Genomic DNA, 18,563 nt, shown 5'->3' on the forward strand with positions numbered 1-18,563 from the left:
CAAGGTAGAATGTAGAACATTGTCTTTATAAACTGTGTTATGCCAATTGAGCTAGATGTTCCCCGAGACCCTGGTCCCCACAGCCCTCCAACCGGCAATTCAGTCCCTCAGGGAGTTTGGATGTGTCTATGGAGCTTCCATGACCTTTCCTTGAACAAGTTGTGCTGGTTTCCCCAGTATTGTGTACTGTCTTCCTAGGTGACCTTTTTTTAAAATTCACGCTCCACCCACATTTCTTCCTTCTGACCCTCACCCTCCTCCCCTCCAGCCACTCAGGCCTCCCTCACTCTTCCTAGCCAGGCCTGGGAATGCTCTCCCTCCAGGCAATGCATGGCTCCCTCTCGCCCTCCCTCCCTTCAAGACTTTTCTCCCATGTCACCTTCTCGGTGAGGCCTTTCTTTCTTTTTTTAAATGTATTTGTTGTTGTTGAGAATATACACAGCAAATCATACCGTTTCTACATATACAATTTAGTGACATTGATTACATTCTTCAAATTGTGCAACCATTCTCACCCTCCTTTTCTGAGTTGTTCCTCCCCCATTAACATAAATTCACTGCCCACCAAGGTTCCTATCTAATCTTTCAAGTTGTTGTTGTCAGTCTGATCCCATATGGATAGTTCTTAAAACAGCATAATGCTCAAGGCAGATATTTTTTACTAGTTATGCTAAATTATTGTTTGGTTTAAAGAAGAATTTAGGGGATATTTTTGGTTTAATGTTTAAAGATTATCTCAGGGCAATAGTTTCAGGGATTCATGCAACCTGTATGGCTCCAGAAAATCTGGAGTTTATGAAAATTTGAAATTCTGCTCTGCATTTCCCCCCCTTTTGATCAGGATTATTCTATGGAATCTTTGATTAAAATGTTTAGTAATAGTAGCCAAGCACCAGCCCATTCTTCTGGTCTCATGGCAAAGGAGACAGTTGTTCATGAAGACAATTAGCCACACATTCCATATCCTCCTCATATTTCTGACTCTCCTTCTTCCTCTGCTGCTCCAGGTGAATACAGTGAGTCCTTTCTTTATCTAAAACTCCTCCCCCCACCCCACATACTCACTTCAGGTGGTGCTAACTGCAGTTCCAGTCCACCGAGAGGTACCTTGGAAGAAAGGCCTGGTGATCTACTTCTGAAAAGTCTGCCACTGAAAACCCTGTGAAACACAGTTCTACTCTGACACACATGGGATTGCCATGAGTCAAAATTGACTCCATAATTTGTTTTTATTTTTTATTTTTTGGGGGGGGTAGGGGGAGTGGTACTTATCACTAACATACTATAAATGTTGCTTTTATATCTTTTTTTTTTTTTAAGTGTTTGGTTGTGTTCAGGAAACTTCTTAGCTTTTGATTTAGTCCAGTTGTGCTGACTTCCCCCTGTACTGTGTGTTGTCCTTCCCTTCACCTAAGATAATTCTTGTCTGCTGTCTAGTTAGTGAACTCCCTTCTCCCTCCCTCCCCACCCTCGTGACCACTCAAAGAATGCTTTCTTCTGTTTTAAACCTTTTCTTGAGTTCTTATAATAGTGATCTCATACAATATTTGTCCTTTTGCAACTGACTGGTTTCAGTCAGCGTAACGCCTTCCAGATTCATCCGTGTTGTGAGATGTTTCTTGAAGTCCTCATTGTTCTTTATCGTTGTGTAGTATTGCATTGTGTGAATATACCATAATTTATAATTTCTATTATACCATAATATACCATAATTTGTTTTGATTGTGGCATTTAGATCTTCCATGTCTTTATTGAGCATTTTTCTGGATGTTATGTCCTTCACCAAAAGTGGTGTGTTGAAGTCTCCTACTATTATTGTGGAGCTGTCTATTTCTCTCTTCAGTGCTGTTAGAAGTTTGTTTTATGTATTTTGGAGCCTTGTCGTCGGGTGGGTAAATATTATGGTTATGTCCTCCTGGTGTATTGACCTTTTAATCATTATGTAGTGTCTTTCTTTGTCCTTAGTGGTGGATTTTGCTTTAAAGTCTATTTTGTCAGAGATTCATATTGCCACTCCTGCTCTTTTTTGATTGTTGCTTGTTTAATATATTTTTTTCCATCCTTTGAGTTTTAGTTTGTTTGTGTCTTTGAGTCTAAGGTGTGTCTCTTGTGGGCAGCATATAGACAGATAGTGTTTTTTTATCCATTCTGCCACTCTCTGTCTCTTTATTGGTGCATTTAGTCCATTTACATTCAGTGGAATTATTGATAGATATGAGTTTAGTGCTGTCATTTTGATGTATTTTTTTGTGTGTTTGTCTTAGGCATCTAGTGCGGCTATAACAGAAATACCACAAGTGGATGGCTTCAACAAAGAGAAATTTATTCTCTCACAGTCTAGTAGGTTACAAGTCCAGATTCAGGGCATCAGCTCCAGGGGATGGCTTTCTCTCTCTGTTGTCTCTGGAGGAAGGTCCTTGTGATGCATCAGTCTTCCTTTGGTCTGGGAGCATCTCAGCGCAGGAACTTCAGGTCCAAAGGAAGTGCTCTGCTCCTGGCACTGCTTTCTTGGTGGTTTGAGGTTGCCATGTGTCTCTGTTTGCTTCTCTCTTTTATACTTCAAGAGAGATTGGCTTAAGATGCTATCCAATCTTGTAGACCTCATCAGTATAACTGCCGCTAATCCATCTTATTAGATCATAGTGATTGAATTTACAACACGTAAGGAAATCACATCAGATTACAAAATAGTACACAATTATACAATACTGGGAATCATGACCCAGCCAAGTTGACAGATATTTTTTGGGGACACAATTCAATCCATGACAGTGTTGTTGACAGTTTCTTTGTTCCACTTAATTTTCTGTGCTGAGTCATTTTTCTTTATTTTCTTTTCATTGTTTTTATTGTCATTGATTTTGTGTTTGCTGAGTCTTTATGTTTTTCTTGTTTTGATGTGTAGGATTGTTAGTTTCCTTGGTAGTTACCTTAATATTTACCTTTATTTTTCTAAGTTTAAATCCATCTTTTATTTCTTAATATCACGTTGACTTCATCTCCATATGAAAGTTCTATGACTACATTAGTTAGTCCCTCTTTTTTGTTTTAATGTTGTCATCTTTTACATATTGACGTCCCTGTTTCCTTATTTTCTGTATTTTAGCTTTGACTTATTTTTGTGACTTCCCTATCTGGGTTGATATCTGGTTGCTGTGTCCTGTGTTCTAGTCTTGGGTTGTTATCTGATATTACTGATTTTCTAACCGGAGGACTCCCTTTCGTATTTCTTGTAATTTTGGTTTGGTTTTTGCAAATTCCCTAAACTGCTGTTTATCTGGAAATGCCCTAATTTCACCATAGTATTTGAGAGACAGTTTTGCTGGATAGATAATTTTTGGCTGGCAATTTTTTTCCTTCAAGGCTTTATATATGTCATCCCATTGTCTTCTTGCCACATAGTTTCTGCTGAGTAGCCAGAGCTTAGTCTTATTGACACTCCCTTGTAGGTGACTTTTCTTTTAACGCTAGCTGCTCTTAAAATTCTCTCTTTGTCTTTGGTTTTGGCAAGTTTGATTATAATATGTCTTGGTGACTTTCTTTTGGGATCTACCCTGGGTAGGGTTCTTGGATAGATATCTTCTTATTTTTCACAATATCAGGTAAGTTTTCTGCCAACAAATCTTCAACAATTCTGTGTATTTTCTGTCATCCCCACCCCGCCCCCCGCCCTGTCTGGTACTCCAGTCATTCATAGGTTATTCCTCTTGATAGAGTCCCACATAATTCCTAGGGTTTCTTCATTTTTTTAAATTCTTTTATCTGATTTTTCCTCAAATAAATTGATGTCAAGTGCTTTGTCTTCAATCTCACTACTTCTGACTTCCATTGCCTCAATTCTGCTCCTATGACTTTCTACTGAGATGTCTAATTCTGAAATTTTATCTTTAATCTTCTAGATTTCTGTTTGCTGTCTCTGTATGGATTCTTGCAGCCTGTTAAATTTGTCATTTTACTCTTGTATAATCTTCTTAAGTTCCTCTGTTGCTTTGTCTGTATGTTCCTTGGCTTGGTCTGAGTTTTGCCTGATCTCCTTCCTGATCACTTGAAGAGCTCTGTATATTAATCTTTTGAATTCTACCTCCATTAACTCCAAGACCTTCTCTTCCTCCAGGCAGTTTCTTGGTTCTTTGTTTTGGTTGCTTGCTGAAGCCATCATGGTCTGGCTCTTTATGTGATTTGATATTGACTGTTGTCTCTGAGCCATTAATAAGTTAATTTATTTATTTATTTCATGTTTGCTTACTGTGTCCTTGCTTCTTGTTTTGTTTTCTGTTGATATGCCCAAATAGGCTGGTTGTGTGAGCTACTTTGATTATTGACGTCTTTGAAGCTCTTACATCTTGTCACCAGCTGGTTAGAGCTGTTACTAGGTATGTGAGCTCAGGACTCCATTTACTTTTCTTGCATGGATTCAGCTCAGGTGTCTAGGTCATTGGTCACTGAGTGTGTGGTGCAGCCTCTCACCTACAGTCCTAGACTCCTAGATGGGCAGGGGTGATTGGAGTAAGCACAGGTATCTGGCTGCAGTAGGGGGTTATGTGCTGAGCAAGGTAAGGGGCTGACGGCTGCCCCTGAGTGCCTGGGTGGAAGGCATGTTCCTGTTCCCTAGAGTGCATAGGTGGGTAGGTTTTGCAGCTGGACTTTGGGCACCCAGTGCTGTTGGCTGTAGGGACTGGGAGGCACCACTTATTTTCAGACCCCTGTTGCTGGTGGCTAGGTGAAGTAGGTGGAGCCACAAATCCTCAGGCTCCTATGTGGGTAGATGAGGACCCTGCTTAATGGACAGGGCAGTGTCAAATGTCATGAATCTGCCACTCCCACTCCCCCTTAGCTGTTGCAGTTGAAAACAGGCTTCAGGTATATACCCGGTTGTACTGTGCTATTGAGGGCCTATGCTGTTGAAATGGGCCCACACAGGTCTAGGCAGGGGTGAGAGGCATTCAGAGTTCACGGACTCCTTATGCCTGTGCTAGGCAAGGGGGCTGTGCTTGCCCTGAGTTCCCAGCTTAGGGGAGCTGGCAGATTATTCTTCCTGTTTGTTAATTTGTTCCCTCTCCAAAGCCAGGAGAATGGCTCAGGGTGCATGATGGGTCCTACTGCCAGTCGAAGGGGCACGGGAATCACTGAAGCTGGACCAGGACTGGAGCAGAGTGGGGAGGAGGCAGGTAAATGGGAGAGAGGTACTTCCCAGAGTGGGGAAGGGTTTTTTTGATCCCTCACGGTAGATTAGACACTTGTACTTAACGTTTGCAGATTCAGCATTGCTTCTCCCTCGTTCGGCTGCTCAGTTTCTCCTGGTGTGGAAAACATGTCCTGAGCACTACTGCTTGCCTCAGCCCGTGTGCGCCAACCCATCCAGCCTACAGGATGCCGGCCAGGTCAGGTCTGGCAAATCCTTGCTGCTTCTACACTGTCTCTCCCTCCCGCTTCTGCCCAGTCTGACTCTTCAACTTTGTCTTTGTTGCTCAGGGCTCCTAGATTGTCATATATAATCAGTTCGCTCGTTTTTTCCGGTCTTTGTTGTAAGAGGGACCACAGGAAGCATCTGACTACTCCGCCGTCTTGGCCCCACCTCCACTTTTGTATCTTATTTATTGTTTGTGTTCCATGAAGCTTGTTATTGGGTGCTGTCAAGTTGATTTCGACTCATAGCGACCCCACGTGATGGAGCTGAACTGTCCCATAGGGTTTTCTAGGCTATAATCTTTACGGGAGCAGATCGACAGGTCTTTCTCCCACAGAGTGGCTAGTGGGTTCGAACAGCCAACCTTTCGATTAGCAGCAGAGCACGTAACCATCACCCCATCAGGGCTCGTTTCCATGGGGATAGAGCAAATAACAAGCAAATACGTATCTAGCACTTGTTATGCACCAAGCTCTGTTCTAAGGGCTTTATATGTACTAACTCATGTAATCCTCACAATAACCCTATGTGGTAGGCACCATTATCATCCTCGTTTTACAGATGAGAAGGCAGAGACCCAGAGGTTAAATAACTTGCCAGCGTGCATAGAGCTAATCCGGGCAAAGCCAGGATTGAACCCATGCTGGCTCAAGAGACTACACTCTCAAATGCTAAATTTATAATTGTCTGCTGAGGTTACTGCTATATGGTGCCTAGACCCATGCCTGCAAAGAGCAAGGCTTCAATATTATTTGTTGAATGGAAAAATGAATGCCTCTGGTCAGCTTTTAGGCCAGCAGCTTTACTGGAGACAGAAAAGCATTCATGAAATAACTAGAGACTAATTCCCCAGTAGGGGGGCAATAGTGGTTCAGTGGTAGAATTCTCACCTTCCATGTGGAGACCCAGTTTCAATTGCCAGCCAGTGCACCTCATGCACAGCCACCACCCATCTGATAGTGGAAGCTTGCATGTTGTTATGATGCTGAACAGGTTTCTGCAGAGCTTCCAGACTAAGATGGACTAGGAAGAAAGGCCTGGAAATCTACTTCCGGAAATCAGACAGTGTGAACCCTATGGATCACAACAATCCAATCTGCAACCAGTTATATATGGGGATGGAGCAGGACTAGGAAGTGTTCCGTTCTGTTGTACACGGGGTCACCATGAGTCAGGGCTGACTCTGTGGCAGCTAACAACAACAATTCCCAGGTCACACGTTGGTATGAAAGCAGGGTAGGAGCTGGTTATGCCCACCCCATGGACAGCGGCCCCTGTCCCTTACAGCTGTTAGCCGTGACATGAGTCCAGCTGAATACGACAGTGAACCAACTGTGCTGACGTGGAGACCAGTTCTGCTCCCATCTTTTCACTTCTTTCCAAGTTCCCAAATCTCCAGTGCTTTAATCCCACCTTCTAATTGGTTTATTATTTTACACAGCCTGTGTATTATGTAGTTACTGTTGGGTGCTTTCAAGTCAATTCCGACTCCTAAGTTACCGCATATGGCAGGGTAGAACTGCCCCATAGGGTTTTTTCGGGAACAGATTGCCAGGTCTTTTCTCCCTTGGAGTTGCTGAGTCGGTTCGAACCACAGACCTTTCGGTTAGCAGCACTTTGCTTAACCATTGTGCCACCAGGGCTCCTTCTGTGTATTATACACCTAGGTTACTGACGTTAGTGAAGAGAGCTCTTTAAATCTCCCTTGACTCAGGTTAGTACTGAATGGCCCTTAGTTATCATTCCAAGTAGATATCTCAGACTGCAGTGCTTCCCAGAGGCTTATGAATCATACGGGCCCCAGGAGGAAGTGCAGGGGATTAGTAAGTACTGGCTGTTGTAATAAAAATCTCTCGTGTTGCGTCACTTTATAATTTATAAGCTTTCTTCTATTCAGTTGCTCAGGTTAGTCTTTCACCTTTGTGAGAGGTCTGTGAAACCAGACACCACTAGGTGCTCAAGGTGGTTTAGGCTTAGAGACTGGGAAACTGAATAGGGTACAGCTAAAGTTACCCGCTGGTGTCAGGGTTAGGAGCTGAGCCCATAGCATCTTGCCTTCCCACTCCCTGAGAGTTTCTCCTGTAAGAAGCCATTTCTGCTGCTGTCTATAGTCTTACTTCTTTCACAGTCGCTGTACATCGCAGGAGTCCCTGGGTGATGCAAACAGGTAACACACTCAGCTGTTGCCCAAAAGTTCACAGCTTTGTGTCCACCCAGAGGTGCCTCAGAAGAAAGGCCTGGCAGTCTTCTTCCAAAAAATCAGCCATTGAAAATCCTGTGGAGCACAGTTCTGCTGTGACACACATGGGGTTGTCAATGGCTGGAGTCAACTTGACGGCACCTGCTTTGGGTTTTTCTGTTATACATCTCAACCCTGGTGCAAAGATAGCTTGTTCTGTGCCCTTGTGTCCCTGGGCTGTTTGTACCCAATTTTTCGCAGAAAGCATGTTTATACCTTTAATTACCAAAAGACTTCTGGCCCGAAGTTCTGGGGCAGTTGAGAAGATGCCAAGAGGGGGAGAGGAAGGACAGGAGGTATAGACAGCAGGGGACATGCTTATTGGTGGTGCCGTCTGGGGAAACCACAGAGTGGAAGCCACCGCCGGGGTGGAGCACTGGCCCCTGGGTCCAGACACCTTGCTAAGACAGCACCTGTATAGAAGCACATGCTGAGATGTGTTCTGGGAGGGATTTAAAAGAAAGAAGCTCCTGGATTTCCCACTTGATGATGAGTTACATTTAACTTGTTATTGTTGAGCGCCATCGAATTATTTCTGACTCCTATGACCCCGTGTAACAGAGTAGAACTGCCCCATAGGGCTTCCTAGGCCGTAATCTTTACAGGAGCAGACTGCCGGGCCTTTTCTCCTGAGGAGCCACTGGGTAGGTTTGAACCGTCGGCCTCTTGGTTAGCAGCTGAGCACTTAACCGTTGCACAACCAGGGCTTCTGCGTTGCACACTCAGGTTGCCTTAAATGCTGTCTCCAGATCCCAAGTAGCCACTAGAGTACTGGGCTGCGAATTCCACCCAGCGGTGTTATATCCGTGGGCATTATGGCCATTTAGCCTGATCTGGTCGTGCACACGAGACATGAACACGGTTTGGCAACAGTGAAAGCCGTTTTAATTGCTCACAGACAAGAGGCAGCGTACAACAGGAAAAGGTCCATCACGAACGGTCCTCCCTGGCACAAAAGCTGTCGGGGTGAGATGGACAACTTCCACAGGCGCCCCTCTCTTTGCACGGTGGACGAAGGACATTGGGGTTCTTCCCCCACTGATTTTATCTTCCCGGGGTTGTGTATTTCACTCACAGAGTGCAATGCAAGTTTTCCAGCCTGATCACCCGAAGAGGGGGGTAGCCAGACATGGGGGTGCCAGCCTGGAATTGTGTCTCTTTAGCCCTGCTGCTTGTTTAGACAAACGATTAGGCTTCAGAGGGGGAAGGTGCTGTGGTTTGCTCTGAAGCCCAAAGAGACTGGCGTTTCTGGTGGGGATGGGGATGGGAAGGAACGGGGAGTAATTAGGGCATTAGGGCCATCCGAAAGACACCTCCTCTCAACTATATGTACATATTTAAAAAGGGCTCTGTCTTATGAGTGCTCTGAGTTCTGTTTTTCTTGATCCTTTATGATAGATAAAGTGATTATCTATGTATTCATTCGCCCATGCGTTGTCCACCCTATAAAGGCACTGTGATCATCAGGGCACTGCAGGAGACACCAGGATGTGTAAAATATGGACCTACTTAGTCCATAGCCTCAGTTCTGGGTTAGGGGGAAGGCCTGAGACAGGTACCCAAGGAACTCGGATTCCGGGTGAGAAGCATAGGGAATGGAGAGGGTGCGAGAGGCTTTAGTTCCAGCTGTGAGGATATAAGGGAAGGCTCTGTGACGAGAAGGGGATTTGAATGCTTTGCATTTAAGTATTTCCCGTAGAAGCCCGCTGGTTTGGTGGGCTTGATGATTTGATTCTGCTCCAGCTGCTGAATGCTGGCAGTTTCCCTGACTGTCAGCTTCTCCAGCAGAGAGCATGCAGGAAATGAGGAAGAAGGTGCCGTGCACACCAGCCCGATATTCTAATTTCCAGATGGAATACATACTAATTTGTTTAGTGGGAGAGAAGATGCAAGTGGATGACGGGAATGGACATTTGAATTATATCTATGGGTTTTAATAAAGGAGCCCTGGTGGCGCAAGCTAAGAGCTAGGCTGCTAACCAAAAGGTCAGCAGTTCAAATCTACCAGCCGCTTGCTCCTTGGAAACCCTATGGGACTTTTCTACTTTGTCCTTTAGGGTCGCTATGAGTCAGAATCGACTTGTCGGCAATAGGTTTGGTTTTGGGTTTTTTTTTTTTGGTGGTGCAAGCGGTTTCTGATCAGCTGCTAACCTAAAGATCAGCAGTTCGAACCCACCCAGCAGCTCCATGGAAGAAAGGCCTGGCAAACTGCTTCTGTAAAAATTAACAGCCAAGAAAACCCTATGGAGTAGTTCTACTTTGTGACACTTGAGGTCACTATGAGTCGGGGGCCGACCTGACAGCAGCTAACAACAACCACAGCACATAGGTTTTAATCATCCGTGCCAGACTCTCCACACCTGGGGCTTCCTTATCAGGGACTGTCGGATTTGGCAAAGCTGACTCCATGGATAGTGCTATTTCTGTCCTCCTTCAGCATTCCAAACCAAGTTAGCCAACTGGGCTCTCCTCAAGCCCCCAGTGCCCACACCACCAGCAGTGGGGGCGGTGGCCTCAGTTCTAACACATAGGATTTTCTGAAGCTTCAAGTCTTAGGCATCTCCTGAAAGTGGGCCACACTTGCTAAGGCAGGATGACTTCCGACTTCACTGCAGGTTTCCTCCTTAGGACAAAACCAGCTGACTTTCCTTCATCCACTCACTCAAGGGCAAAGGCTGCCTCTCTTTGCATGGTCTCTACTCAGGTTACCCATGCGAATCCTTAGAGAACTTCGGAAAAACACCCATTCTGATCCTCCCAGACCCAGGTGCCATCTAGTGGACTCATGGTGACCCCATGCGTGTCAGAGTAGAACTGTGCTGCGTAGGGTTTTCAATGGCTGATTTTTCAGAAGGAGATAGCCAGACCTTTCTTCCAGGGAGCCTCTGGATAGACTAGAATCTCCTACATTTTATACCACCCAGGAACTCTATCCTGGTCCTCACCCAACATTGATTGACTCAGAATCTCTGGGGGTGGGGCCTGACCTTGGGTCATTTTAGAAAGCTCCCTGACGGATTCCCTGTGAAGCTGTACAGAACTCCACACAGGAGCTTGTTCTTCAGCCCCCAGGCCCCAGGCTCTGATTAGGGGGCAGGAGCAGGTAGGATGGCCTCCCTGGGGCATTGCATCTTGACTTTCTTAAGTGAGTTTAAAGATAGGGTATGAATTTTATTTTAAAAGGATGATTATTCCAAGGTGCAGCAATTGGTCTCTATTTGCCTGGAGCAACAGAGGAAGAAAGAAAGTTTGGAATATGAGAAAATTGAGTGTGTGGCTAATTGCCTCCATGATCAGCTGCCTCCCTTGCCATGAGGCCAGAAGAACTGGATGGTGCTGGCTATCATTACTGAGTATTTTGATCAAAGATTCTATAGAAGAATCCCAATCAAAAGGGGGAAAATGCAGAACAGAATTTCAAATTCTTGTAGAATCTAGATTTTCTGGAGACGTGGAGGCTGGATGAACCCCTGAAACTATTGCCCTGAAATAATCTTTAAACCTTAAACCAAAAATATCCCTGAAGTCTTCTTTAAACCAAACAACAGTTTAGCTTAACTAGTAAAGAATGTCTGCCTCGAGCATTGCACTCTTTTAAGAATTATCCGTATGGCATCAAATTGACAACAGCAACTCTAAAGAGTAGAGAAGAACCTTAGGGGGCAGTGAGCCTATGTTAATGGGAGAGGAACAACTCAGAAAAGGAGGGTGAGAATGGCTGCATAACTTGAAGAATATAATCAATGTCACTGAATTGTACATGTAGGAACTGTTGAATTGGAGTACGTTCTGGGTATATTCTCGACAACAACAACAAAAATAAATTATAAAAAAATTAAAAATCATTTAATTATAAAGGTGTTTAATCAGAGTCAGCTGTCACTTGATAGCTGCACGTGAACAGAGGCCAAATTGCCACAGCGTCCCTGTTCCCAAAGCACACAAGACAGCTTTTCAGTGTAAAAGCACATGCTTTTTCCTTCTTGCCCAGAGTACAGTTCTCACAGTTAGTTCCTTCTCTGCCCAGCTTCCAGTTCTCCTTTCTAGGCCAGCTTTGGCTCCTCCCCAAACATGCTCAACCACAGAGCCTGGTGTTCAATGACCAGACTGAGTGACCTTTAATTCCATTCCTCCAACACTTTAAGGAGCCCTGGAAGCGCAGTGGTTAAGCACTCAGCTGCTAACTGAAACCCACGCAGCGGCTCCACGGGAGAAAGACCTGGTGATCTAGAAAACCCTATGGGGCAGTTCTGCTCTGTCACGTGGGGTTGCTGTGGTTGGAATCAACTCTACAACACCTAAAACAACAAGGCACTTCGGCAGTTTGTCTTACTCTGTGACTCGCCCTAAAGGACCACATGTTCCGAGATACTTCGTGGGTTCTGCCCAGTGACGTCTCAGCAGGGACTCCTCCACCTCAAGGAGCAGCAGTGTTCCACCCTGGGAGTTTACATTTGCTGTGTCTTGTATCCAGGCCACACCTGATCCCCTTTCCTAAAGAAATCACCCTTTTGGACTGAATGGCAGGAACAGCGTGCCTGAGGCTGATCAGCGTTAACAGAGACCACCTTGTCCATCATCCTGCCCTGCAGGCTCGAAGCCAAATGCCCCAGAAAGCTCACTCCTGCTAATCAGATAGAATGAGACCCTGCAGGACCCTCAGTCTCCCAGCACCAGAGCCCCTCCCCGCAATCACAGCCAGAGTCTCTACAGATGAAAGGCTCTTTAAACACCTGCCCCCTTGGTGGGCTGCAGTTCAGTACTAGTTGCCATTGAGTCGACTCTGACTCCTGGTGACCCCATGTGTGTCAAGAGTAGAACTGTGCTCCACAGGGTTTTCAATGGCTGATTTTTCAGAGTAGATTAGCAGGCCTTTCTTTGGAGGCACCTATGGGTAGACTTGTACCTCCAGCCTCTCCGTTAGTGGTCAAGCATGTTAATTGTTTGTGCCACCCAGGGACATCAAAAACCAGCTGCCATTGAGTCGACTCTGACTCCTGGTGACTCCATGTGTGTCAGAGTAGAACTGTGCTCCATAGGGTTTCCAATGGCTGATCTTTCAGAAGTAGATGGGTAGGCCTTCTTCCAAGGGGCCTCTGGGTGAACTCAAACCTCCAGCCTTTTGGTTAGCAGCCACGTGTGTTAACCATTTGCACCACCCACATGGGTTGCAGAGGGGGCAAAGAGTGCACCCCAGAATGGGATGAAGTAGGACTGGAAGCTCTGGCATGACTAGCTGCCTGCTCTGGGTCAATATCGAGGGTATTATAGCAGGGACAGAAGGAAAACAGGGTCTCCTCTTTGTCTAGATGGAAAGGCAGGAACAAAGTGCTGGAAGAGAGTAAGCAAGGGTGGCCTCCCTCTGTCTCATCAGATAGGATTAGGCATCTGGGACGGGGTAAATGGGAATTTAATCAGATTTGGGTGTAATGAGTAAAGCCGAGACAATATAAAGCACATACTTCTTCCTTCTAAATGTAAGTCTTCTCTAAGCGAATTGCCAGAGTCCCAGATAATTGCATTTTGCAAATGGCTAAATGAAGGACACCCCGCAGCTCTGTTCTTACCCATGGAGAACACGGCTGTCTAACCCTCTGCTCTGTGGTAGCGCAGCCCAGCTGAGCCACAAGCAGCTGCGGGAATGGGGGCGTTTCAGAGGGAACAGCTGCTGTCCCAGAAAACCGGGATGGCTCTACATGACAGACGGACAGTCCTCTCGCTCGCTCAGATCGGGACTCTGTCTTCACGGAGGAGGGAGGGGAGTAGTCCAGCAGTGGGTCAAGAGGAGCCCCACCCAGAGTTCTAAAAGGACTAGAAGGATGCGTCACCCTGCATAAATTTGCCATCAGCCGGTTTAGGGCCCTTTGTGCTCTGTTCTGGTGATCCGCAATACATCAGATGACCTCGTGTTCATCTTGGGTCAACTTGTTTGAATTCCCTCTCATGCCATTGGAGTGTTCCAAGGCCTTTCAGGCTAAGAATTCTTATTGTTGCTGGGTGCTATGGAGTCGATCCTGACTCAGCGATCCCATGTGACCGAGTACAACTGCTGCATAGGGTTTTCTAGGTTGTAATCTTTGTAGGAGCAGACTGCCAGGTCTTTCTCCTGTAGAGCCAGTAAGTGGGTTCAAACTGCTTTCATTTAGCAGCCAAGCACTTGACCATTGCACCACTAGGGAGTTCTTAAAAAAAAAAAAAAAAAACTGTTGCTGTTGAGTCAGTTCTAACTCATAGAGGCTGTATAGGACAGGGTAGAACTGCCCCATGGAGTTGCCAACAGTTCTTCAAACTGGTTCATGGCCAGCGAAGTAAAATCGGAACAGACCTGAATTTTTAAAATTTGAGTGAAGAAGTATGGTAAGCAAAACGGGAAAAATTATGGGTCAAAGCCCGGGAATGGGAGACTTGGAAGAGGCATAGTGAGCCCTTTCAGGAGCCTGATGTGGGAGATTGGATTATTGCCAAAACTGTGAAGAGTGACATACATTTAAAGCGGTGCGGTCGGCTGCCATCTTTGAGCAGGGCACTGTTGTTTCTAACTCTGCCGGTCAAGAGATTTGGTTGCTGTGCAACGCACGTGCTGCCCTTGTTTTATAAGCGGAAGATTAAGTTTCTAGCAGGGCTTCTACCTGTAATTTTTTTCCCATTCCGATTACTGTTCTGCTTCACCCACATTTTAGAAATTCGGGTCAACCATGACTGAACCGGGCAGTACCAGTTCAAAGCCCTGGTTTCCCAGGCTATAATCTCTACTGGAGCAGATCTCCAGAGCTGCTGGTAGGTTTGAACCACCGACCTTTGAGCGTTTAACCACTGTGCCACCAGGGCTCCTTCAGGGAGTTCTTGCTGGCTGCTTATCTGAGTGTGAGCCCTTGCTCTAGAAGGAAGCCAGGAGCCATGGGAGGGGAAGTCATGGGATAAATACTCTGACAAGGAAGAGGATGGCCAACATCAACAGCCCCTTCCTCACTGAGAAGACCTTCTTTACAAACCACAAGGATATATAGAAACCTACCTGGCTGCTCATAGGCTCTGCTGGGTTCCTTCCAAGTGTACTGGGCAGTCCTCTAATTCCAGATGGCCTTTCAGAGTTGGGGGGGTCAGTATTTCATTCATAAAAGAGCCTCTGAGAGGCTGTAACGGATATATCATGCCCTTACACACACACACACACACACACACACACACACACACCAGTTGCCGTGGATTCGACACCGACTCCTGGCGACCCCCGTGTGTGAGAGTAGAGCTGTGCTCCATAGGGTTTTCAACAGCTAAGTTTTTGGAAGTAGATTGCCAGGCCTTTCTTCCAAGGCACCTCTGGGTAGACTTGAACCACCAATCTTTCAGTTAGTAGCCAAGCACCTAACTGTTTGTGCCACCCAAGGACTCCTTGTCATGCCCTTGTCAAACTCATTGCCATCGAGTCGATTCAGACCCATAGAAACCCTATAGGACAGAGTAGAACTGCCCCATAGGGTTTCCAGGGAGCAGCTGGTGGATTCAAACTGCCGACCTTTTGGTAAGCAGCCAAACGCTTAACCACTGTACCACTGGGGTAGGGGATTCATGCCCTTACATCCTCCTTAATATGTTGCGGGGGCATTCCATCACCACTAAATCAAGCCATGCCTTCCAACAAACCAGAAGGGTATATGTTGTAGCCATAAACATAATGTAGGTTACCAGTCAGGGCATATCCACCTCAAGGGGTGTGTGGGTCTGGAACTCAGTCTTTTCACGCATCTCTCTTTTCTGGAACCACCCCTAGTAATTTGTGTAAGCACCCAATAAATTAAGATCCTGCCAAGGACTGATGAAAGATTTTCCATTATGCTGAAGTGTGCAGTATACCTGCAAGTAGTGTGGGGGTGCTTGTGCTAAAGACAGTGTGCTGTGGCCTTAACTGACATGCATAGTGGAACAGGAAGAAAGGATATTTCCATTTTTTTGCCGGCGATTTATTTTTCCACTAGGCTGAAAAGGCTTTGGACAAAGATTCCATAAAAGCCTCCTACAAACAGGAATTGGACAATTAAATATTCTCGTCATCAGCCTTTCTGCAGAGTGGATTGCAGAGTGGAGCTGAGCCTCAAATAAAATATTGTTTCACCACAGCTGGTCAGTAAATAAAAGCAAATCACGCCCATTTTCACAGTGGAGAAGCAGCTTTCCTACCTGACACCATCAGCTTCTCTGTTGTTTTTGCCCAGTGATATTTCTATTTCAGTGGCTAGAGGTCTCATTTAGTGTAGGAAGGAGAAGTCAGGAAATACTTCCCATGAATGGCGATCTGTTGTTGTTTGGTACCGTGAAATCCATTCTGACTCACAGTGACCCTATAGGACAGAGCAGAATTGCCCCATAGGGTATCCTAGGCTGTAATCTTTACAGGAGCACATTGCCAGGTCTTTCTCCCACGGAGCCGCTGAGTGGGTTAGCAGCCGAGCACTTAACCACTTCACCACCTGGGCTCCAAATGGGGATCTACCCCATTTTAAATAAAAATGCCCTCACATCCATTTCACTAGTGTGCTTCCTTTCAGGTTCCTGTAGGGTGCCCTTCGTTCTTCCACGTCTGCCTTGAGTCAAGCACAGCCCTGTTCCCAGACAAATGAGGGGTTCTAGGAAGGGGCTGACTATTACCAGCTGGAAGCAGTGGCTTCTTAGCTGATCCACCAAAGAGCTCCAGGTCCTGGGCACATTTCCTGGTTCAGTGTTTTGCAAAATGCAAGTTTTAACTCATTGATAGATCATGAAATACACTTAGTGGCTTGTCACTAGCATTTTGTGAAACAAAGGAAAATAGAATTAAAAATTTCAGATCAGATCGTTGCAGGTAGTAAGGGTAAGTATCGTTTGGCGAGACCTTGGTTTCAGGGGTGTGTGTCTGCGTGCACGTGTGTGTGTTTGCATGTGTGCGTGTGTGTGTGTACTTTGTCACAATGTAAAATGATATTCTTGACCGTAGGTCACTGAGGAATCGGTTGGAAGAACACTTCTGGTGGCTTCAGGAGAGGTTTGCTAACATCGGGAGAGGTCATTTTACTGGTTACTCCTCTAGGGCTTAGTCACACATTCAGAAGTTAAACAAAACCACCTCCACCACCACAACAAAAAGAGTAAGCATGGTGGGCAGTTGGGGTGGAAGTAGGGGAGAAATCAGGAAACGCAAAAATAAGAGACCCTGGAGTGTCTGCACTACTTGTAATTAAACTTCTGGATGCATACCTTCCCGCCAGGGGGAGCTATGGGGAAGGGATTGCATATGAGTAAACCCTTCAATGGAAATGGCTCTATTGCAGAAGGGGTCAGGCACCACCCCAGGACCACGGTGGGGGCGTGACTTAGGCGGTAGCCCTTCACAGGAAATATTCCAACATTGCATGGCTGGGAGGTCTAGTTGTAATCTGGAAGGAAAGTTTATGTGTAGGAAGCCGGTCCACCTGTGAGCACACAGCTCTGCCAGCCTCGCTTTGGGGCTGGCGAGAGGACCAAGGTGTTGCGGGTCGCGCTTGGGGGAGGCGACAGTGGTGTTTGAGAGGGCTTTACCCTCGGGGTCAGGCACACGTGAGATCGATCCCTGGCTCTGCCATTTACAACGCTTGGCCAAAGCATTTCAAGCTTCTCTAAGCCTCAGTTTCCTCATCTGTAAAATGGGGATTTAAAATATCTACTTCATAAGGTTGCTCTGAGGGTTCAGCGGAGTTACCGTGAACTATAGTTCCCATCCCACTTCCTGTTGTCCGTTTGTTGTACTGTGGTGGATTACGTGTTGCCGTGAGGCTGGGGTCTCTGCCACTGGTATTTCAAATACCAGGAGAGTCACCCATGGTGGACAGGTTTCAGCAAGCTTCCAGACAGACTAGGAAGAAAGGCCTGGCAATCTATGTCTGAAAAATTAACCAATGAAAACCCTATGGATCACAACAGAACATTGTCCGATGTAGACTTGGAAGATGAGCCCCCTGGGCTGCAAGGTACTCAGAATACACAGTGGCTGCAACAATAGGCTCGAGCACATCAAGGATCATGAAGCTGGTGCCGGACCAAGCAACGTTTTGTTCTGCTGTACGTGGTGTTGCCATGAGTCAGAGCCAACTCAACAGCAACTAACGACAGCAACATAGCTCCCATCTGCCCCCGGGAAACAGTGAACGGACCATAGGAAGGATGCTTTTGTTTTCCTTAACCATCATCGGCTCAGATAAAGACTCATTGGTACAAGGGGAAGGGACAGGAATGGGAAGGCGTGGTCCAGAGGCCAGGCCCTGACTCTCAGGTGGTGGCTCAGCCCCGTCACCCACTCGGGGCTGCCGCTCACGTTGCAGACAGCCAGGTCGCAGCAGGGACTCCCCCTCCCACGTCACCACCAAACCTTGGCCCTCCAGCCTCAGCACAAGGCTGGCAGCAGCTGCCATCTCAGCAGAAAGAGTCCTCCCTGATGTTTTGGTCCTCTGCCCTTGTCCGTGCGTAGGACTTCACTCCTGTTCTCCAAGCAGCTAGGAAATTGTTAATATCCCCGCCCCAGGTCTCCGTAACCAGCAACTGCGGCTCTCTTTCAGGTGGAAGATATCACCGCCAGCCATGAGGCTGCTCTCCTAGAGATGGAAAATAACCACACGGTTGCCATCGCAATCCTGCAGGATGACCACGACCACAAAGTCCAAGGTAACCCCCAGCCCAATGTGTGCAGCGGGCAGGGCTGGCCATGGGAGCCGGCCCTTTCCTGCAGAAGCAAAGCCACAGCAGTGTGTCGGGTCCCTGCCTCCCTTCCTCTCTGTCTCTTTCCCTTCGTTTCTTCCTATCCTGTGCGTCCTTTGTGTTGGTTCCTGTGGAAAGAAGAGATAGAAATCAAGGATCAAGGTAACTTCTTTCTTCCAAAGCAGTCATTCTCAACCTTGCCTGATCATTAAA

At 46.4% G+C, this 18,563-nt stretch overlaps 1 protein-coding gene across 2 annotated transcripts in view; it reads left to right on the forward strand.

Moving 5' to 3' along the window:
• MTUS2 (microtubule associated scaffold protein 2) overlaps positions 1-18,563 on the forward strand; it is a 503,981-nt gene that overhangs the window by 468,628 nt on the left and 16,790 nt on the right. For both annotated transcript variants that reach the window (XM_004384151.3, XM_023738508.1), the window contains one exon: positions 18,212-18,317. In XM_004384151.3, coding sequence (XP_004384208.3) covers positions 18,212-18,317 — 106 coding nt within the window. The remainder of the gene's footprint in view (positions 1-18,211; positions 18,318-18,563) is intronic.

The sequence above is a fragment of the Trichechus manatus genome, unplaced genomic scaffold, assembly GCF_000243295.1.
Source record: "Trichechus manatus latirostris isolate Lorelei unplaced genomic scaffold, TriManLat1.0 scaffold00118, whole genome shotgun sequence".
NCBI lineage: Eukaryota > Metazoa > Chordata > Mammalia > Sirenia > Trichechidae > Trichechus > Trichechus manatus.